This window comes from Oncorhynchus clarkii, chromosome 13, assembly GCF_045791955.1.
Source record: "Oncorhynchus clarkii lewisi isolate Uvic-CL-2024 chromosome 13, UVic_Ocla_1.0, whole genome shotgun sequence".
Taxonomy (NCBI): Eukaryota; Metazoa; Chordata; class Actinopteri; order Salmoniformes; family Salmonidae; genus Oncorhynchus; species Oncorhynchus clarkii.
The window spans coordinates 1,361,570-1,385,436 of NC_092159.1; the positions used below are offsets into that span (position 1 = coordinate 1,361,570).

The 23,867-nt window shown below is 40.2% G+C and overlaps 2 protein-coding genes across 2 annotated transcripts in view; one reads left to right on the forward strand and one right to left on the reverse strand.

Annotated features, from left to right (window-relative positions):
* Positions 1 to 170, reverse strand: part of LOC139424251 (cytochrome P450 3A27-like) — a 25,458-nt gene extending 25,288 nt beyond the window's left edge. Inside the window, exon 1 of the mRNA XM_071175935.1 lies at positions 29 to 170. Within this exon, the coding sequence (XP_071032036.1) occupies positions 29 to 102 (74 nt within the window). The 5' untranslated portion in view covers positions 103 to 170. The remainder of the gene's footprint in view (positions 1 to 28) is intronic.
* An 8,941-nt stretch (positions 171 to 9,111) lies between these two features.
* Positions 9,112 to 23,867, forward strand: part of LOC139424252 (cytochrome P450 3A27) — a 28,875-nt gene continuing 14,119 nt past the window's right edge. The window contains exons 1-6 of the mRNA XM_071175936.1: positions 9,112 to 9,550; positions 9,756 to 9,849; positions 10,172 to 10,224; positions 11,868 to 11,967; positions 12,957 to 13,070; positions 22,820 to 22,908. Coding sequence (XP_071032037.1) covers positions 9,477 to 9,550; positions 9,756 to 9,849; positions 10,172 to 10,224; positions 11,868 to 11,967; positions 12,957 to 13,070; positions 22,820 to 22,908 — 524 coding nt within the window. The 5' untranslated portion in view covers positions 9,112 to 9,476. The remainder of the gene's footprint in view (positions 9,551 to 9,755; positions 9,850 to 10,171; positions 10,225 to 11,867; positions 11,968 to 12,956; positions 13,071 to 22,819; positions 22,909 to 23,867) is intronic.

A 23,867-nucleotide genomic window follows, 5' to 3' on the forward strand; every position in this document is an offset into this window, starting at 1 on the left:
TAACATTTGATTTGATGTAAGTCCTTACACTACAATGAGGGTGATGAGGAGGGCCAGGAGGGTCCAGGTCTCAGCGGAGAAGTATGGTAGAAAACTCATCATCTTTCCTCCGGTTCGGCTCCCTGCTGCTTCTGAAAACAAAGGCTCCGTTTTCTCTCAGACTCGTTCAAGTTCACTTCTCGTTTTGAGTTGTTTTTTCTGTCAGGTTCTAGTGTGGTTCTGCTGCGACGCGGCAGATCTCGACTAACGACCGATGCTCTTCTAGGTATTCTGTTTGAGACCGTGCAGGTTGGAAGTTACTCTTTTACCCCGTGCGATGTGTGATGCTAGCTAGAATAATGATGAGCCACAATGGAATTTGCGGTTCGACTTCAAAATAAAAGTCCCATGCTGAAACTGATGCAAACAGATACAAATCATGTAATAATGCCATATTTGGATTAGATACTGCTGAACAGGGTTGGAATGTTGTTATATGAATTAAACAAAAGACAATGAGTAGTTCATTTGACACACCAACATAGTTGAAGTCCCATTGTGGCTTTATTAGAATTGCATTGAGACAGACTTCTATTGCACTGTACAGCGTTACCTCTGGATCTTGGGTCCATGAAATGTGAAGAGTTTACACAAATATTGGCGTCTTAGCTCTTATTACAGGTCTTTAACTGTGGGAAATCACCTCACAATTCCATAAGTAAAAAAATAAAATAAATAATAATAATAATAATAATAATAAAATTTAACCTTTATTAAACTAGGCAAGTCAGTTAAGAACAAATTCTTATTTACAATGACGCCCTACCCCAGCCAAACCCAGATGATGCTGGGCCAATTGTGCACCGCCCTGTGGGACTCCCAATCACGACCAGATGTGATACAGCCTGCATTTGAACCAGGGACTGTAGTGACGCCTCTTGCTTAGCGATGCAGTGCCTTAGACCGCTGCACCACTCTGGAGCCCTGTACATTGCAATATGAATATTCTATAGGCTGAGTTGTGAGGTGATTTCCCTCCGTTAAAGTCCTGCAATAAGAGCCGCGATTGTAATATTTGTGAAAACTCTTTATAATTGTGGTCTGTGGGTGTCAATGAGTAGGCTGGTACCCCCTGTCATGAACCCAAGATCCATAAGGCTGGTACGATATGTCATGAACCCAGACCCATAAGGCTGGTACGATATGTCATGAACCCAGGATCCATAAGGCTGGTACGATATGTCATGAACCCAGACCCATAAGGCTGGTACGATATGTCATGAACCCAGGATCCATAAGGCTGGTACGATATGTCATGAACCCAGACCCATAAGGCTGGTACGATATGTCATGAACCCAGGATCCATAAGGCTGGTACGATATGTCATGAACCCAGACCCATAAGGCTGGTACGATATGTCATGAACCCAGGATCCATAAGGCTGGTACGATATGTCATGAACCCAGACCCATAAGGCTGGTACGATATGTCATGAACCCAGGATCCATAAGGCTGGTACGATATGTCATGAACCTAGACCCATAAGGCTGGTACGATATGTCATGAACCCAAGATCCATAAGGCTGGTACCCCCTGTCATGAACCCAAGATCCATAAGGCTGGTACCCCCTGTCATGAACCCAAGATCCATAAGGCTGGTACCCCTTGTCATGAACCCAAGACCCATAAGGCTGGTACGATATGTCATGAACCCAAGACCCATAAGGCTGGTACGATATGTCATGAACCCAGGATCCATAAGGCTGTACATTGAAGGTGTGTTTTAGTCCTGAAGACTATACATCCACAGTGCAATATAAACACATTTTTGGGGGGGCATCAAATTAAACAAATTATTGTCTTTTTAAAAATGTATATAACAGTATTCCAACCTTGTTTCGAATTATCTCGTCCAAATGTAGTAATAATATTTCCAACAGATTTTATTTGGTGTCAAATGAACTAATTATTGTCTTTTGTTGAATGTATTATATATGTTTAGCAACATAAAGTCCCTACAGGATTGTTGCATGATTCCACAATTTATATCCGTTTGCATCCGATTCAATGGGTAACTTTTATTTTGAAAACCGAACCGCCGATTTTACTATTGATGCTCAGGCAAATGTTGTTCACTACACACAAACGCAATAAAGAGATCAGAGGGAGACTGTGTGAGAGGTGAATGCGAAGCAGGGATATTTATTCTCCCTTTTGTACTTTAACTATTTGCACATCATTACAACAGTGTGTGTAGACATAATACGACATTTGAAATGTTTGTATTGTTGATTTCACTTGTGTTGATGATCTATTTCACTTCTTTTTTGCAATGTAAACATGTTTCCCATGGCCAATAAAGCCCCTTAAATTGAATTTAAATTGGTGAATGATCGACAAGAGAGAGCAGGGGTATATTCATTATGGAAACCGTGTTTAAGAACTAAATGGAAGCAAACGGAGCAAAATTTGAGTTAATATTGGATAAATCCACATTTCGTTCAGTCCGTTTATTAAACGTTTTGCAACTAGGCCCCTGGCAGAGAGACTTTGAATACAAGAGTGCCATGCCAACAGTAACAACACAGCATTTTCCACTCACAAGAGTCAATCACAGATCAAACAATGAGCCAGATGTTTCACCGGATGGTGTTTGTTCAGTAGTTGTGTGTTCAGTAGTTGTGAGGTCAGTAGTTGAGGTCAGTAGTTGAGGTCAGTAGTTGTGTGATTGTGGTCAGTGGTTGTGTGATCAGTAGTTGTGAGGTCAGGAGTTGAGGTCAATAGTTGTGGTCAGTAGTTGTGTGACTGTGGTCAGTGATTGTGTGATCAGTAGTTGTGTGGTCAGTAGTTGCGGTCGGTAATTGTGGTCGGTGGTTGTGTGGACAGTAGTTCTGGTCAGTAGTTGTGTGATTGTGGCCAGTGGTTGTGTGGTCAGTAGTTGTGGTCAGTAGTTCTAGTCAGTAGTTGTGTGATTGTGGCCAGTGGTTATGTGGTCAGTAGTTCTGGTCAGTAGTTCTGGTCAGTAGTTCTGGTCAGTAGTTGTGTGATTGTGGCCAGTGGTTGTGTGGTCAGTAGTTCTGGTCAGTAGTTCTGGTCAGTAGATCTGGTCAGTAGTTGTGTGATTGTGGTCAGTAGTTGCATAGTCAGTAGTTGCTGTCAGTCGTTGTCGTCCGTTGTTGTGCTCGTTAGTTGTGGTAGGCAGTTGTTTGGTCAGTAGTTGTGTGGTCAGTATGTGTTGGGTCAGTAGCTGTGGGGTCAGTTGTTGTGGTCAGTAGTTGAGTGTTTGGTAGTTGTGGGAAAGTGGTCAGTAGTTGTGTGGTCACTAGGTGTTTGGTCAGTAGTTATGTGGTTGTAGTCAGTAGGTGTGGTCAGTAGGGGTTTTCAGTAGTTGTGGTCAGTTGGTGTGGGCAGTTGGTGTGGTCAGTTGTTGTGTGGTTAGCAGTTGATGTCAGTAGTTGTGTGGTCAGTAGCTGTGGTCGGAAGTTGTGTAGTCGATGTGTGTGGTGTGTAGTTGCGGTCAGTGGTTGTGGGGTCGGTGGTTGTGTGACCGGTAGCTGCGGTCAGTAGTTGTGGTCAGTTGTTGTGCTCAGTAGTTGTGGTCAGTGGTTGAGTAGTTGGTAGTTGTGTGGTCAATAGTTGTGTGGTCAGTAGTTGTGTGGTCAGTAGATGTGTGGTTGTGGTCAATAGTTGTGTGGTCACTAGTTGTTTGGTCAGTTGTTGCGATGTGAGTCGTTGTGGTCAGTTGTTGTGTATTCAGTGGGTGTGGGCAGTTGCTGTGGTCATTTGTTGTGTGGTCAGTGGTTGTGGTTAGTAGCTGGGATCAGATGTTGGTCTGTAGGTGTGGTCATTCGGTGCGGTCGACGGGTGTGGTCAGCAGGTGTGGTCAGTAGTTGTGTGGTCAGTATTTGTGGTCGGTAGTTGTGTGATTGGTTGTTGTGTTGTTAGTAGTTTCAGTCGGTAGTTGTGTGGTTGTGGTCTGTAGTTGTGTGGTCAGTAGTTGTGTGGTCATTAGATGTGGTCTGAAGTTGCTGTCAGTAGTTGCTGTCAGTAGTTGTGTGGTCCGTTGTTGTGGTCGGTAGTTGTGTTATTGGTTGTTGTGTTGTTAGTAGTTTCAGTCGGTAGTTGTGTTGCCAAATCCCTCTATGCCCTCCGAGGAACCATCAAACAGACAAAGCATCAATACAGGACTGACATCCAATCTTATTACACCGGCTCTGACACTCGTCAGATGTGGCAGGGCTTGCAAACCATTACAGACTACAAGGGGATGCGCTGCCCAGTGACACAAGCATCCCAGACGAGCAAAACTACTTCTATGCTCGTGTCAAGGCAAATAACACTGAAACATGCATGAGAGCACCAGCTGTTCCACAAGACTGTGGGATCACACTCTGATGTGAGTCAGCTGATGTGAGTAAGACCTTCACAAGGTCTTACTGGGCCAGACAGATTATTACTTCCGGCGCCAACAGAGATGGCCGCCTCGCTTCCCGTTCCTAGGAAATTATGCAGTATTTTGTTTTTTTCCGTGTTATGTCTTACATTGGTAGACCAGGTAATCTTAGGTTTCATTACATACAGTCGGGTGGAACTACTGAATATAAGAGCAACGTCAACTCACCATCATTACGTCCAGGAATATGACTTTCGCGAAGTGGATCCTGTGTTCTACCTTCCACCCAGGACAACGGATCGGATCCCAGCCAGCGACCCAAAACAACGACGTCGTAAAAGAGTCAAATGAAGCGGTCTTCTGGTCAGGCACCGGAGACGGGCACATCACGCACCACTCCCTAGCATACTACTGGCCAATGTCCAGTCTCTTGACAACAAGGTTGATGAAATCCGAGCAAGGGTAGCATTCCAGAGAGACATCAGACTCTGTAACGTTCTTTGCTTCACGGAAACATGGCTCACTCGAGAGACGCTAACGGAGTCGGTACAGCCAGCTGGTTTCTTCACGCTTCACGGTGGGGAATATATACGGCTGTGATTATAATCGAAGATAATTCCCTTGGTAGATAATGCGGTCAACATTTTATTGTGAGGAATGCTAAATCACGTGAACAGAAGGACTTGAGTTCCTGTATGTTGTTGTGGCCACACCACGTCTCGTTAACCATAAAGCATACGCCCCCGCCCCTCTTCTTACCAGAAAGATGTTTGTTTCTGTCGGCGCGATGCGTGGAGAAACCAGCTGGCTGCACCGACTCCGATAGCGTCTCTCCAGTGAGCCATGTTTCTGTGAAGCAAAGAACATTACAGTCTCTGATGTCCCTCTGGAATGCTACCCTTGCTCGGATTTCATCAACCTTGTTGTCAAGAGATTGGACATTGGCGAGAAGAATGCTAAGGAGTGGTGCACGATGTGCCCGTCTCCGGTGTCTGACCAGAAGACCGCTTCGTTTCCCCCTTTTACGAAGTCGTTTTTTTGGGTCGCCGGCTGGGATCCATTCCGTTGTCCTGGGTGAAAGGCAGAACACAGGATCCGCTTCGCGAAAGTCATATTCTTGGTCGTACTGATGGTGAGATGACGCTGCTCTTATATTCAGTAGTTCTTCTCGACTGTATGTAATGAAACCTAAGATGACCTGGGGTACCAATGTAAGAAATAACACTTCAAAAAACAAAAAACTGCATAGTTTCCTAGGAACGCGAAGCGAGGCGGCCATCTCTGTCGGCGCCGGAGTGTACTACCTCATACACTTGTGTGTATAAGGTAATAATTTTGGACTTGTTAGGTTAGATTACTCGTTGGTTATTACTGCATTGTCGGAACTAGAAGCACCAGCATTTCGCTACACTCTCATTAACATCTGCTTATCATGTGTATGTGACAAATACAATGTGAATTGATTTGATTTGATTTGACGTGTACTGTGTGCATGCGCTGACCAACTGGCAAGTGTCTTCACTGACATTTTCAACCTCTCCCTGTCCGAGTCTGTAATACCAATATGTTTAAGCAGACCAACGTAATCCCTGTGCCCAAGAACACTAAGGTAACCTTCCTAAACAAATACTGACCCATAGCACTCACGTCTGTAGCCATGAAGTGCTTAGAAAGACTGGTCATGGCTCACCTCAGCACCATCATCCCAGAAACCCTAGACCCACTCCAATTCGCATACCGCCCCAACAGTTCAACAGATTATGCAAATTCCATTGCACTCCACACCGCCCTTTCCCACCTGGACAAAAGGAACTCAGGGTTCAACACCATAGTGTCCTCAAAGCTCATCAATAAGCTCAGGACCCTGGGACTAAATACCTCCCTCTGCAACTGGATCCAGGACTTCCTGATGAGCCACCCCCTGGTGGTGAGGGTAGGTAACAACACATGCACCATGCTGATCCTCAACACTGGGACCCCCTCAGGGTTGCGTGTTCAGTCCCCTCCTGTACTCCCTGTTCACTCAAGACTGCACGGACAGGCATGACTCCAACACCATCATTACATTTGCTGATGACAACAGTGTCAGGCGTGATCAACGACGAGACAGCCTATAGGGAGGAGGTCAGAGACCTGGGCGTGTGGTGCCAGGACAATAACCTCTCCCTCAGCGTGATCAAGACAAAGGAGGTAATTGTGGACTACAGGAAAAGGAGGACGGAGCCACGCCCCCATTCTCATCGACGTGGCTGTAGTGGAGCAGGTTGAGAGCTTCAAATTCCTTGGTGTCCACATCAACAACAAACTATCATGGTCCAAACACACCAAGACAGGTGTGAAGAGGGCACGACAAAGCCTATTCCCCCTCAGGACACTGAAAAGATTTGGCATGGGTCCTCAGATCCTCAAAAGGTTTTACAGCTGCACCCTCGAGAGCATCCTGACTGGTTGCATCACTGCCTTTTATGGCAACGGCTCAGCCTCTGACCGCAAGGCACTACAGAGGGTAGTGCGAATGGCCCAGTACATCACTGGGGCCAAGCTTCCTGCCATCCAGGACCTCTATACCAGGCGGTGTCAGAGGAAGGCCTTAACAATTGTTAAAGACTCCAGCCACCCTAGTCATAGACTGTTCTCTCTGCTACCGCACGGCAAGTGGTACCGGAGCGCCAAGTCTATGTCCAAGAGGCTTCTAAACAGCTTCTACCCCTAAGCCATAAGCCCCTACCCCTACCCAGACTATTTGCAGTGCCCCCCCCACTCCCTCACCCCTCTTTACACCACTGCTACTCTCTGTGGTCATCTATGTATAGTTACTTTAATAACTCTATCTACATGTACATACCACTTCAAATAACCGGTGCTCCTGCACATTGACTCTGTATCGGTACCCGCCTGTATATAGTCTCACTATTTTTATTTCACTGCTGCTCTTCAATTACTTTTTACTTTTGTCCCTTGTTCTTATCTGTATTTTTTTAAACTGCATTGTTGGTTAGGGGCTCGTAAGTTAGCATTTCAATATAAGGTCTACCTACACCTGTTCTATTCGGCGCATGTGACTAATACAATTTGATTTGATTTGATTTCCGTTAGAGAACACCTACTCTGTGAGGTTAATGTGTGCATTGACTCAATTCGCCCTTGCACTCATCCTAAACAATGCCATTTTTTTTGTAAATTTGGCAAAGGCTAAAGTCGACAACAGATTCTAGTTTGGGACACAGAAAACCGACTGAGATATTATGTTTCGTCAAGGAGAATCTCGCTCCGTCTTCTCCCACTGACGGCCACTGGACTTCCTCTCATCACCATATTTGGCGACGGAAATACCAACAGGATGCTTCAGGTCAAACATCTGGCTCGTTGTTCAATCTGTGATTTACTGTTGTGTATGGAAAATGCTGTGTTGTCACTGTTGGCACGGCACCAGGACTGATTATTACAGCTGAGTGACTGTGTCGGGTCAGGCGGCGATAACGTGTGTGTGTGTGTGTGTGTGTGCGTGCGTGCGTGCGCATGCGAGTCTCCTAATGTAACGAGAAAGTGAGTTAGCTTGTTATTGTGTTTGTGATTTTAACCGTCCTTTCGACCAAAGTAAACATCCAGATGAACACTTTTCCACATCCAGATTTCAAATGTCGTATTATGTCTACACACACAGTGTTGTAATGATGTGCAAATAGTTAAAGTACAAAAGGGAGAATAAATATCCCTGCTTCGCATTCACCTCTCACGCAGTCTCCCTCTAATCTCTTTATTGCGTGTGTGTGTCGTGAACAATATTTGCCGGAGCAACAATAGTTGAATCGGCGGTTCGGCTTTCAAAATAAAAGTTTCCCATTGAATCTGATGCAAACGGATACAAATGGAATCATGCTACATTTGGACGAGATAATTTGAAAACAAGGTTGGAATATTGTAATATAAATTCAACAAAAAAAATAATAATTAGTTAATTTGACACCAAATAAAATATGTTAAAATGGCACTGTGTATGTATAGTTTTTTGGACTGCAACATAGCGTCAATGTACAGCCTTATGGGTCTTGGGTTCATGACATGAGGGACCAGCCTACCCACAGATTACAATTCTAAAGAGTTTACATGAATTTTGGCAGGACTTTAACTGTGGGAAATCACCTCACAATTCAGCCTATAGTGCCTGTTGAACATTCATATTGCAATGTACAGGGCTCCCGAGTGGCACAGCGGTCTGAATTGTGAGGTGATTTCCCACAGTTAGTCCCGCAATAAGAGCTACGATGCTAATATTTGTGTAAACTCTTCAGAATTGTAATCTGTCACTACAGTCCCTGAAACGAATGCAGGCTGTATCACATCCGAATGTGATTGGGAGTCTCATAGGGTGGCGCACAATTGGCCCAGCATCATCTGGGTTTGGCTGGGGTAGGGCGTCATTGTAAATAAGAATTTGTTCTTAACTGACTTGCCTAGTTTAATAAAGGTTAAATGTTATTATTTTGTTTAATGAACTTATGGAATTGTGAGGTGATTTCCCACAGGTAAAGTCCTGCAATAAGAGCTAAGACGCCAATATTTGTGTAAACTCTTCACATTTCGTGGACCCAAGATCCAGAGGTAACGCTGTACAGTGCAATAGAAGTCTGTCTCAATGCAATTCTAATACAGCCACAGTGGGACTTCAACTATGTTTGTGTGTCAAATTAACTACTTATTGTCTTTTGTTTAATTCATATAACAACATTCTAACCCTGTTTAGCAATATCTAATCCAAATATGGCATTATTCCACCATTTTTATCCGTTTGCATCAGTTTCAGCATGGGACCTTTATTTTGAAGTCGAACTGCAAATTCCATTGTTGCTCATCCTTATTCTAGCTAGCATCACACAGGTGCTTTTCCGACGGGATACAATAATCGCTTGTAACAAACAGAGTACGGAGAAGAGCAACGGTCGTTAGTCGAGATCTGCCGCGTCACAGAAGAACCACACTAGAACTTGAACAGAAAAAACAACTCAAAACCTGTCAGACCATCGGAGAAGTGAACTCGAATGAGTCTGAGAGAAAACGGAGCCTTTGTTTTCAGAAGCAGCAGGGAGCCGAACCGGAGGAAAGATGATGAGTTTTCTACCATACTTCTCCGCTGAGACCTGGACCCTCCTGGCCCTCCTCATCACCCTCATTGTAGTGTAAGGACTTACATCAAATCAAATGTTATTTGTCACATTTATCGTAGTTAAAAGGTGTAGACTAACAGTGAAATGCTTAGTTAGGGGTCCTTTTCCAACAATACAAGATAAGATATATATTGTATAATTCTCAAGAACATACTGATAGTTAACGTGTGTGTGCGTGTGTGTGTGTGTGTGTGTGTGTGTGTGTGTGTGTGTACAGGTACGGGTACTGGCCCTATGGTGTATTCACTAAGATGGGTATCCCTGGTCCCAAACCCCTACCTTACTTTGGCACAATGTTGGAGTATAAAAAGGTTAGTACCCATTCAGAATAAATATCTCTCTCATATTTTAAACAACAGTGTTATTTCCCCCCATGTAAAACAATGCATTGAGAAGGAAAAAGAGGACTAGCCGGTTGTTTTAACAATATATAAATGAAAGGTTATATGAGACTTGATCAGTCTAGAAGTTGTATTATTGACCCTGGGGACCATATAAAATAACAAACCCTCCTCAACCCTCACCTATTTCAGGTGTGTTCTCTGTTCAGCTGTAGGACACACCTACACGACCTCCTAGGGCATGCCCAGGCATGAATCAGCTGTTTTCTCTTTTTTCTATCTCTCTCTGCAGGGCTTCACTAACTTTGACACAGAGTGCTTTCAGAAGTACGGGAGAATCTGGGGGTGAGTTCAGTCGGCTGTACCGTACTAGGATGACTTACAACTGTACTATGCTCTTTCCTTTCATTTCATCACCTTCATCACCTCCTTTCAATTCATTCAGTTACTAGTTTACCTGTCCAACATAACCCCAAACACAGTAACGTAATCTGATTACATTCAGTTACTAATTTTACCTGTCCAACATTACCCCAAACTCAGTAACGTAATCTGATTACATTCAGTTACTAGTTTTACCTGTCCAACATCACCCCAAACTCAGTACCGTAATCTGATTACATTCAGTTACTAGTTTTACCTGTCCAACATTACCCCAAACTCAGTAACGTAATCTGATTACATTCAGTTACTAGTTTTACCTGTCCAACATCACCCCAAACTCAGTAACGTAATCTGATTACATTCAGTTACTAGTTTTACCTGTCCAACATCACCCCAAACTCAGTACCGTAATCTGATTACATTCAGTTACTAGTTTTACCTGTCCTACATTACCCCAAACTCAGTAACGTAATCTGATTACATTCAGTTACTAGTTTTACCTGTCCAACATCACCCCAAACTCAGTAACGTAATCTGATTACATTCAGTTACTAGTTTTACCTGTCCAACATCACCCCAAACTCAGTAACGTAATCTGATTACATTCAGTTACTAGTTTTACCTGTCCAACATCACCCCAAACTCAGTACCGTAATCTGATTACATTCAGTTACTAGTTTTACCTGTCCTACATTACCCCAAACTCAGTAACGTAATCACGGTTGTCATGGTGACTGGTACCAGACTGTGTCTCTTCTCCTCCAATAGGATCCCTGATAACGATAACATATCCTGACGAAACAGGAACATAAACATTATAATTTCCCCTTTTTCCATCAGTGACTGGAATATGTATATTTTATAGGGTCAAGCAATCAGAACCCAACACTAATATATATAATAATATGATTTAACAAATGTAAACTTGCGCCTCTTTTCAATGCTGGTTTGAACGTCATTGAGAAAACAGAGAAGTGTCAAAGATTTAAAAAAATTTGCAAACATCCTTTTCTGATCTTAAAGTAATCCTCAAAGTTATCATCTAGTTTTAGTAATCTGTAATCTGATTATAATATATTTTGCTTTTAATTTAACAGATTACAGTTACCGTTTAAAAAAATCGATCTTCTTTACATGTAATCAGTTACTGATTAACACACCCTGTGTGTTTCTCCTCTGTGAAGGATCTATGGTGGGAGGCAGTCTGTACCATGTAGGTGTGTATATATAGTGGTTAAAGCCAGGTGTGTTTCTCCTCTGTGAAGGATCTATGATGGGAGGCAGTCTGTAATGTGTACCATGTAGGTCTATATATAGTGGTTAAAGCCAGGTGTGTTTCTCCTCTGTGAAGGATCTATGATGGGAGGCAGTCTGTACCATGTAGGTGTGTATATATAATGGTTAAAGCCAGGTGTGTTTCTCCTCTGTGAAGGATCTATGATGGGAGGCAGTCTGTAATGTGTACCATGTAGGTGTATATATAGTGGTTAAAGCCAGGTGTGTTTCTCCTCTGTGAAGGATCTATGATGGGAGGCAGTCTGTAATGTGTACCATGTAGGTGTATATATAGTGGTTAAAGCCAGGTGTGTTTCTCCTCTGTGAAGGATCTATGATGGGAGGCAGCCTGTTCTGTGTATCATGGACAAAAGCATGATCAAGACCGTCCTGATTAAAGAGTGTTACAACATCTTCACCAACCGCAGGGTGAGACACACACACACACACACACACACACACACACACACACACACACACACACACACACACACACACATCCCCCCTAATAATAATCTGAATAATTATAATCCTGACATTATGACTGATATTATTAATACATTATTTGTGTCGTTCATTATTCATTCATTTTAAAGTAGTGTGAATATTATGTAAATACGGTTATCATTATTCATTCATTTTAAAGTAGTGTGAATATTATGTAAATACTATGTTCATTATTCATTCATTTTAAAGTAGTGTGAATATTATGTAAATACGGTTATCATTATTCATTCATTTTAAAGTAGTGTGAATATTATGTAAATACGGTTATCATTATTCATTCATTTTAAAGTAGTGTGAATATTATGTAAATACAGTTATCATTATTCATTCATTTTAAAGTAGTGTGAATATTATGTAAATACTATGTTCATTATTCATTCATTTTAAAGTAGTGTGACTATTATGTAAATACGGTTATCATTATTCATTCATTTTAAAGTAGTGTGAATATTATGTAAATACGGTTATCATTATTCATTCATTTTAAAGTAGTGTGAATATTATGTAAATACTATGTTCATTATTAAATCATATAATTAATACAACTGTTGTTTAAGAACATCATTCTGAATGGTGAGCTGTTTGACAATTAATACAACTGTCCTCCATGTTTTAGGACTTCCATCTGAATGGTGAGCTGTTTGATAATTAATACAACTGTCCTCCATGTTTTAGGACTTCCATCTGAATGGTGAGCTGTTTGATAATTAATACAACTGTCCTCCATGTTTTAGGACTTCCATCTGAATGGTGAGCTGTTTGATAATTAATACAACTGTCCTCCATGTTTTAGGACTTCCATCTGAATGGTGAGCTGTTTGATCATTAATACAACTGTCCTCCATGTTTTAGGACTTCCATCTGAATGGTGAGCTGTTTGATAATTAATACAACTGTCCTCCATGTTTTAGAACTTCCATCTGAATGGTGAGCTGTTTGATGCGTTGTCCGTTGCCGAGGACGATACATGGAGACGGATCCGCAGTGTCCTCTCACCTTCCTTTACCTCTGGACGACTAAAAGAGGTAGAACCATCCCCCCATCTCTCCCTTTCTATGTTTATCAACTCTTTAAAAAACTCATTATAGCTTGTTATAAACACTTTATAGCTTATTATAAACTCTATAAACTCATTATAGCCTGTTATAAACTCTCTAAACTCATTATAGCTTGTTAAACTCTATAAACTCATTATAGCTTGTTATAAACTCATTATAGCTTGTTATAACTCTATAAACTCATTATAGCTTGTTATAAACTCTATAAACTCATTATAGCTTGTTATAAACTCTATAAACTCAATATAGCTTGTTATAAACTCTTTATAAACTCAATATAGCTTGTTATAAACCCTTTATAAACTCATTATAGCTTGTTATAAACACTTTATAGCTTATTATAAACTCTATAATCTCATTATAGCTTGTTATAGCTCTATAAACTCATTATAGCTTGTTATAAACTCAATATAGCTTGTTATAAACTCTATAAACTCAATATAGCTTGTTATAAACTCTATAAACTCAATATAGCTTGTTATAAACTCTATAAACTCAATATAGCTTGTTATGAACTCTATAAACTCAATATAGCTTGTTATAAACTCTATAAACTCAGTATAGCTTGTTATAAACTCAATATAGCTTGTTATAGCTCTATATACTCATTATAGCTTGTTATAAACTCATTATAGCTTGTTATAACTCTATAAACTCATTATAGCATTTTATAAACTCTATAAACTCATAAGCTTGTTATAACCTCTTTATAAACTCAATATAGCTTGTTATAAGCTCTATAAACTCATTATAGCTTGTTATAAACTATATAAACTCAATATAGCTTGTTATAAACTCTATAAACTCAATATAGCTTGTTATAAACTCTATAAACTCATTATAGCTTGTTATAAACTCTATAAACTCAATATAGCTTGTTATAAACTCTATAAACTCAATATAGCTTGTTATAAACCCTTTATAAACTCATTATAGCTTGTTATAAACACTTTATAGCTTATTATAAACTCTATAATCTCATTATAGCTTGTTATAGCTCTATAAACTCATTATAGCTTGTTATAAACTCAATATAGCTTGTTATAAACTCTATAAACTCAATATAGCTTGTTATAAACTCTATAAACTCAATATAGCTTGTTATAAACTCTATAAACTCAATATAGCTTGTTATAAACTCTATAAACTCATAAGCTTGTTATAACCTCTTTATAAACTCAATATAGCTTGTTATAAGCTCTATAAACTCATTATAGCTTGTTATAAACTATATAAACTCAATATAGCTTGTTATAAACTCTATAAACTCAATATAGCTTGTTATAAACTCTATAAACTCATTATAGCTTGTTATAAACTCTATAAACTCAATATAGCTTGTTATAAACTCTATAAACTCAATATAGCTTGTTATAAACTCTATAAACTCATTATAGCTTGTTATAAACTCTTTATAAACTCAATATAGCTTGTTATAAACCCTTTATAAACTCATTATAGCTTGTTATAAACTCTATAAACTCGTTATAGCTTGTTATAAACTCTATAAACTCATTATAGCTTGTTATAAACTCTATAAACTCAATATAGCTTGTTATAAACTCTATAAACTCATTATAGCTTGTTATAAACTCTATAAACTCATTATAGCTTCTTATAAACTCTATAAACTCATTATAGCTTGTTACACCCTCTTTGTAAACGCTTTATAGCTTGTTATAAACTCATTATAGCTTGTTATAAACTCTTTCTAAACTTATTTTAGATACCTTATTTACATTATTACTCAAAGATGGAGTTATGCCTCCTCTGAAACATGACCCTTTTGACCACCTACTTCCTGCTTGACCTGGTTGTCAGCAGCACTAATGTGAATCACCCTTCGACTGACAACCCGAGTCAGCTTGCAGGCGCTCGGCCCTGTCACAAGGAGTCGCTGGAGCACGATAAGACAAGGTCCCGGACGGCGCTGGTACAATTGTGTGCCATCCTATGTGGTTCCCGGTCACAGTCAGTTGTGACACAGCCTGGGATCGAACACCAGGCTGTATTGTCGCTCTGCAGTGCTATTGACCACTGCACCACCCAGGACCCAGATCTTCTTCATATAGGACTAGAATTACATGGTGATGGCTTTCACTTCTCTTCACAAAGATTTCATTCTTATTTGGGTCTGAATTAATAACTGCTATAGTCTACCACCATCTGAATGGTTATGGGTCTGAATTAATAACTGCTATAGTCTACCGCCATCTGAATGGTTATGGGTCTGAATTAATAACTGCTATAGTCTACCACCATCTGAATGGTTATGGGTCTGAATGGTTATGAGTCTGAATTAATAACTGCTATAGTCTACCACCATCTGAATGGTTATGGGTCTGAATTAATAACTGCTATAGTCTACCCCCATCTGAATGGTTATGGGTCTGAATTAATAACTGCTATAGTCTACCCCCATCTGAATGGTTATGGGTCTGAATGGTTATGGGTCTGAATTAATAACTGCTATAGTCTACCCCCATCTGAATGGTTATGGGTCTGAATGGTTATGGGTCTGAATTAATAACCGCTATAGTCTACCACCATCTGAGTGGTTATGGGTCTGAATGGTTATGGGTCTGAATGGTTATAGGTCTGAAATAATAACTGCTATAGTCTACCACCATCTGAATGGTTATGGGTCTGAATTAATAACTGCTATAGTCTACCCCCATCTGAATGGTTATGGGTCTGAATTAATAACTGCTATAGTCTACCACCATCTGAATGGTTATGGGTCTGAATTAATAACTGCTATAGTCTACCACCATCTGAATGGTTATGGGTCTGAATTAATAACTGCTATAGTCTACCCCCATCTGAATGGTTATGGGTCTGAATTAATAACTGCTATAGTCTACCACCATCTGAATGGTTATGGGTCTGAATTAATAACTGCTATAGTCTACCACCATCTGAATGGTTATGGGTCTGAATTAATAACTGCTATAGTCTACCACCATCTGAATGGTTATGGGTCTGAATTAATAACTGCTATAGTCTACCCCCATCTGAATGGTTATGGGTCTGAATTAATAACTGCTATAGTCTACCACCATCTGAATGGTTATGGGTCTGAATTAATAACTGCTATAGTCTACCACCATCTGAATGGTTATGGGTCTGAATTAATAACTGCTATAGTCTACCACCATCTGAATGGTTATGGGTCTGAATTAATAACTGCTATAGTCTACCCCCATCTGAATGGTTATGGGTCTGAATTAATAACTGCTATAGTCTACCACCATCCGAATGGTTATGGGTCTGAATTAATAACTGCTATAGTCTACCCCCATCTGAATGGTTATGGGTCTGAATTAATAACTGCTATAGTCTACCGCCATCTGAATGGTTATGGGTCTGAATTAATAACTGCTATAGTCTACCACCATCTGAATGGTTATGGGTCTGAATGGTTATGAGTCTGAATTAATAACTGCTATAGTCTACCACCATCTGAATGGTTATGGGTCTGAATTAATAACTGCTATAGTCTACCCCCATCTGAATGGTTATGGGTCTGAATTAATAACTGCTATAGTCTACCCCCATCTGAATGGTTATGGGTCTGAATGGTTATGGGTCTGAATTAATAACTGCTATAGTCTACCCCCATCTGAATGGTTATGGGTCTGAATGGTTATGGGTCTGAATTAATAACCGCTATAGTCTACCACCATCTGAGTGGTTATGGGTCTGAATGGTTATGGGTCTGAATGGTTATAGGTCTGAAATAATAACTGCTATAGTCTACCACCATCTGAATGGTTATGGGTCTGAATTAATAACTGCTATAGTCTACCCCCATCTGAATGGTTATGGGTCTGAATTAATAACTGCTATAGTCTACCACCATCTGAATGGTTATGGGTCTGAATTAATAACTGCTATAGTCTACCGCCATCTGAATGGTTATGGGTCTGAATTAATAACTGCTATAGTCTACCACCATCTGAATGGTTATGGGTCTGAATGGTTATGAGTCTGAATTAATAACTGCTATAGTCTACCACCATCTGAATGGTTATGGGTCTGAATTAATAACTGCTATAGTCTACCCCCATCTGAATGGTTATGGGTCTGAATTAATAACTGCTATAGTCTACCCCCATCTGAATGGTTATGGGTCTGAATGGTTATGGGTCTGAATTAATAACTGCTATAGTCTACCCCCATCTGAATGGTTATGGGTCTGAATGGTTATGGGTCTGAATTAATAACCGCTATAGTCTACCACCATCTGAGTGGTTATGGGTCTGAATGGTTATGGGTCTGAATGGTTATAGGTCTGAAATAATAACTGCTATAGTCTACCACCATCTGAATGGTTATGGGTCTGAATTAATAACTGCTATAGTCTACCCCCATCTGAATGGTTATGGGTCTGAATTAATAACTGCTATAGTCTACCACCATCTGAATGGTTATGGGTCTGAATTAATAACTGCTATAGTCTACCACCATCTGAATGGTTATGGGTCTGAATTAATAACTGCTATAGTCTACCCCCATCTGAATGGTTATGGGTCTGAATTAATAACTGCTATAGTCTACCACCATCTGAATGGTTATGGGTCTGAATTAATAACTGCTATAGTCTACCACCATCTGAATGGTTATGGGTCTGAATTAATAACTGCTATAGTCTACCACCATCTGAATGGTTATGGGTCTGAATTAATAACTGCTATAGTCTACCCCCATCTGAATGGTTATGGGTCTGAATTAATAACTGCTATAGTCTACCACCATCTGAATGGTTATGGGTCTGAATTAATAACTGCTATAGTCTACCACCATCTGAATGGTTATGGGTCTGAATTAATAACTGCTATAGTCTACCACCATCTGAATGGTTATGGGTCTGAATTAATAACTGCTATAGTCTACCCCCATCTGAATGGTTATGGGTCTGAATTAATAACTGCTATAGTCTACCACCATCCGAATGGTTATGGGTCTGAATTAATAACTGCTATAGTCTACCCCCATCTGAATGGTTATGGGTCTGAATTAATAACTGCTATAGTCTACCGCCATCTGAATGGTTATGGGTCTGAATTAATAACTGCTATAGTCTACCACCATCTGAATGGTTATGGGTCTGAATGGTTATGAGTCTGAATTAATAACTGCTATAGTCTACCACCATCTGAATGGTTATGGGTCTGAATTAATAACTGCTATAGTCTACCCCCATCTGAATGGTTATGGGTCTGAATTAATAACTGCTATAGTCTACCCCCATCTGAATGGTTATGGGTCTGAATGGTTATGGGTCTGAATTAATAACTGCTATAGTCTACCCCCATCTGAATGGTTATGGGTCTGAATGGTTATGGGTCTGAATTAATAACCGCTATAGTCTACCACCATCTGAGTGGTTATGGGTCTGAATGGTTATGGGTCTGAATGGTTATAGGTCTGAAATAATAACTGCTATAGTCTACCACCATCTGAATGGTTATGGGTCTGAATTAATAACTGCTATAGTCTACCCCCATCTGAATGGTTATGGGTCTGAATTAATAACTGCTATAGTCTACCACCATCTGAATGGTTATGGGTCTGAATTAATAACTGCTATAGTCTACCACCATCTGAATGGTTATGGGTCTGAATGGTTATGGGTCTGAATGGTTATAGGTCTGAAATAATAACTGCTTTAGTCTACTGCCATCTGAATGGTTATGGGTCTGAATTAATAACTGCTATAGTCTACCACCATCTGAATGGTTATGGGTCTGAATGGTTATGGGTCTGAAATAATAACTGCTATAGTCTACTGCCATCTGAATGGTTATGGGTCTGAATTAATAACTGCTATAGTCTACCACCATCTGAATGGTTATGGGTCTGAATTAATAACTGCTATAGTCTACTGCCATCTGAATGGTTATGGGTCTGAATTAATAACTGCTATAGTCTACCACCATCTGAATGGTTATGGGTCTGAATGGTTAGGTTATGGGTCTGAATTAATAACTGCTATAGTCTACCACCATCTGAATGGTTATGGGTCTGAATGGTTAGATTATGGGTGTGAATTAATAACTGCTATAGTCTACCACCATCTGAATGGTTATGGGTCTGAATTAATAACTGCTATAGTCTACCACCATCTGAATGGTTATGGGTCTGAATTAATAACTGCTATAGTCTACCCCCATCTGAATGGTTATGGGTCTGAATTAATAACTGCTATAGTCTACCACCATCTGAATGGTTATGGGTCTGAATGGTTATGGGTCTGAATGGTTATAGGTCTGAAATAATAACTGCTATAGTCTACCACCATCTGAATGGTTATGGGTCTGAATTAATAACTGCTATAGTCTACCACCATCTGAATGGTTATGGGTCTGAATTAATAACTGCTATAGTCTACCCCCATCTGAATGGTTATGGGTCTGAATTAATAACTGCTATAGTCTACCACCATCTGAATGGTTATGGGTCTGAATGGTTATGAGTCTGAATTAATAACTGCTATAGTCTACCACCATCTGAATGGTTATGGGTCTGAATTAATAACTGCTATAGTCTACCCCCATCTGAATGGTTATGGGTCTGAATTAATAACTGCTATAGTCTACCCCCATCTGAATGGTTATGGGTCTGAATGGTTATGGGTCTGAATTAATAACTGCTATAGTCTACCCCCATCTGAATGGTTATGGGTCTGAATGGTTATGGGTCTGAATTAATAACTGCTATAGTCTACCACCATCTGAGTGGTTATGGGTCTGAATGGTTATGGGTCTGAATGGTTATAGGTCTGAAATAATAACTGCTATAGTCTACCACCATCTGAATGGTTATGGGTCTGAATTAATAACTGCTATAGTCTACCCCCATCTGAATGGTTATGGGTCTGAATTAATAACTGCTATAGTCTCCCACCATCTGAATGGTTATGGGTTTGAATTAATAACTGCTATAGTCTACCCCCATCTGAATGGTTATGGGTCTGAATTAATAACTGCTATAGTCTACCACCATCTGAATGGTTATGGGTCTGAATTAATAACTGCTATAGTCTACCACCATCTGAATGGTTATGGGTCTGAATGGTTATGGGTCTGAATGGTTATAGGTCTGAAATAATAACTGCTATAGTCTACCACCATCTGAATGGTTATGGGTCTGAATTAATAACTGCTATAGTCTACCACCATCTGAATGGTTATGGGTCTGAATTAATAACTGCTATAGTCTACCCCCATCTGAATGGTTATGGGTCTGAATTAATAACTGCTATAGTCTACCACCATCTGAATGGTTATGGGTCTGAATGGTTATGAGTCTGAATTAATAACTGCTATAGTCTACCACCATCTGAATGGTTATGGGTCTGAATTAATAACTGCTATAGTCTACCCCCATCTGAATGGTTATGGGTCTGAATTAATAACTGCTATAGTCTACCCCCATCTGAATGGTTATGGGTCTGAATGGTTATGGGTCTGAATTAATAACTGCTATAGTCTACCCCCATCTGAATGGTTATGGGTCTGAATGGTTATGGGTCTGAATTAATAACTGCTATAGTCTACCACCATCTGAGTGGTTATGGGTCTGAATGGTTATGGGTCTGAATGGTTATAGGTCTGAAATAATAACTGCTATAGTCTACCACCATCTGAATGGTTATGGGTCTGAATTAATAACTGCTATAGTCTACCCCCATCTGAATGGTTATGGGTCTGAATTAATAACTGCTATAGTCTCCCACCATCTGAATGGTTATGGGTTTGAATTAATAACTGCTATAGTCTACCCCCATCTGAATGGTTATGGGTCTGAATTAATAACTGCTATAGTCTACCACCATCTGAATGGTTATGGGTCTGAATTAATAACTGCTATAGTCTACCACCATCTGAATGGTTATGGGTCTGAATGGTTAGATTATGGGTGTGAATTAATAACTGCTATAGTCTACCACCATCTGAATGGTTATGGGTCTGAATTAATAACTGCTATAGTCTACCACCATCTGAATGGTTATGGGTCTGAATTAATAACTGCTATAGTCTACCCCCATCTGAATGGTTATGGGTCTGAATTAATAACTGCTATAGTCTACCACCATCTGAATGGTTATGGGTCTGAATGGTTATGGGTCTGAATGGTTATAGGTCTGAAATAATAACTGCTATAGTCTACCACCATCTGAATGGTTATGGGTCTGAATTAATAACTGCTATAGTCTACCACCATCTGAATGGTTATGGGTCTGAATTAATAACTGCTATAGTCTACCCCCATCTGAATGGTTATGGGTCTGAATTAATAACTGCTATAGTCTACCCCCATCTGAATGGTTATGGGTCTGAATGGTTATGGGTCTGAATTAATAACTGCTATAGTCTACCCCCATCTGAATGGTTATGGGTCTGAATGGTTATGGGTCTGAATTAATAACTGCTATAGTCTACCACCATCTGAGTGGTTATGGGTCTGAATGGTTATGGGTCTGAATGGTTATAGGTCTGAAATAATAACTGCTATAGTCTACCACCATCTGAATGGTTATGGGTCTGAATTAATAACTGCTATAGTCTACCCCCATCTGAATGGTTATGGGTCTGAATTAATAACTGCTATAGTCTCCCACCATCTGAATGGTTATGGGTTTGAATTAATAACTGCTATAGTCTACCCCCATCTGAATGGTTATGGGTCTGAATTAATAACTGCTATAGTCTACCACCATCTGAATGGTTATGGGTCTGAATTAATAACTGCTATAGTCTACCACCATCTGAATGGTTATGGGTCTGCATGGTTATGGGTCTGAATTAATAACTGCTATAGTCTACCACCATCTGAATGGTTATGTGTCTGAATTAATAACTGCTATAGTCTACCCCCATCTGAATGGTTATGGGTCTGAATTAATAACTGCTATAGTCTACCACCATCTGAATGGTTATGGGTCTGAATTAATAACTGCTATATTCTACCACCATCTGAATGGTTATGGGTCTGAATGGTTATGGGTCTGAATGGTTATGGGTCTGAATTAATAACTGCTATAGTCTACCACCATCTGAATGGTTATGGGTCTGAATTAATAACTGCTATAGTCTACCACCATCTGAATGGTTATGGGTCTGAATGGTTATGGGTCTGAATGATTATGAGTCTGAATGGTTATGGGTCCTAATTAATAACGGCTATAGTCTACCACCATTGCGCGTTCACTCTTCTTTCAAACTACCCGTGATTTCTACCCGTGATTCTACCCGTGATTTCTACCAGTGATTTCTAACCGTGATTTCTATTCACTGCTGTATTTAACATTCAGCAAACAAGAGCATCCCTTTTCGATTAGTCTATTTGTATAGGAAATGCAACAACAACAACAATATCCAGCAAGCTATTCTAGTCTATCTTTTTCTGAATGGGAATCCAAGCGCTAAGGAACGTAATTGACTGTTTTCTCTATTATTATTTATTATTTATCCCGGGAAAAGGGAGTGGTTTTGTGCGTTAATCTCGGTAACCGGGTTATGGCCATTCAACCCTAATAATGAAGCAGCACTCTCTACCTCTCTCTCTCTCGCTACCTCTCTCTCTACCTCTCTCTCTACCTCTCTCTCTACCTCTCGCTCTCTACCTCTCTCTCTCTCTCTATCTCTCTCTCTCTCTCTACCTCTCTCTCTCTACCTCTCTACCTCTCTCTATCTCTCTCTCTCCTCTAGATGTTTGGTATCATGAAGCAGCACTCTTCTACCCTGCTGAGTGGAATGAAGAAGCAGGCAGATAAAGACCAGACCATTGACCTGAAGGAGTGAGTCCTGACCTCTAACCTCTTACCTCTGACATTTCACCTTACACCTCTGAGTCTTTATTGCAATACACATACATACAGTGGCAAGAAAAAGTATGTGAACTCTTTGGAATTACCTGTATTTCTGCATAAATGGTCATCGAATTTGATCTGATCTTCATCTAAGTCACGACAATTCTGTTGTTGATTTACTTCTGTGTTTTGGGTCGTTGTCCTGTTGCATCACCCAACTTCTGTTGATCTTCAATTGGCGGACAGATAGCCTTCCATTCTCCTGCAAAATGTCTTGATAAACTTGGGAATACATTTTTCCGTTGATGACAGCAAGCTGTCTAGGCCCTGAGGCATCAAAGCGGCCCTGAGGCATCAAAGCAGCCCCAAACCATGATGCTCCACCAGACTTTACAGTTGTAAAGAGGTTTTTATGTTGGTGTGCTGTGCCTTTTTTTCCTCCACACATGGTGTTGTGTGTTCCTTCCAAACAACTAAACTTTCTGTCCACAAAATATTTTGCCAGTAGCGCTGTGGAACATCCAGGTGCACTTCTGCGAACTTCAGATGTTCTGAAATGTTTTTTTGGGGGGAAAGCAGTGGCTTCTTCTGTGGTGTCCTCCCATGAACACCATTCTTGTTTATTGTTTTACGTATCGCAGACTCGTCCACCGAGATGTTAGCATGTTCAAGAGGTTTCTGTAAGTCTTTAGCTGACAATATAGGATTCTTCTTAATCTCATTGAGCATTCTGCACTGTGCTCTTGCAGTCATCTTTGCAGGACGGCCAGTCCTAGGGAGAGTAGCAACAGTGCTGAACATTCTCCATTCATAGACAATTTGTCTTACCGTGGACTGATGAACATCAAGGCTTTTAGAGATACTTTTGTAACCCTTTCCAGCTTTATGCAAGTCAACAATTCTTATTCTCAGGTCTTCTGAGATCTCTTTTGTTCGAGCCATGGTTC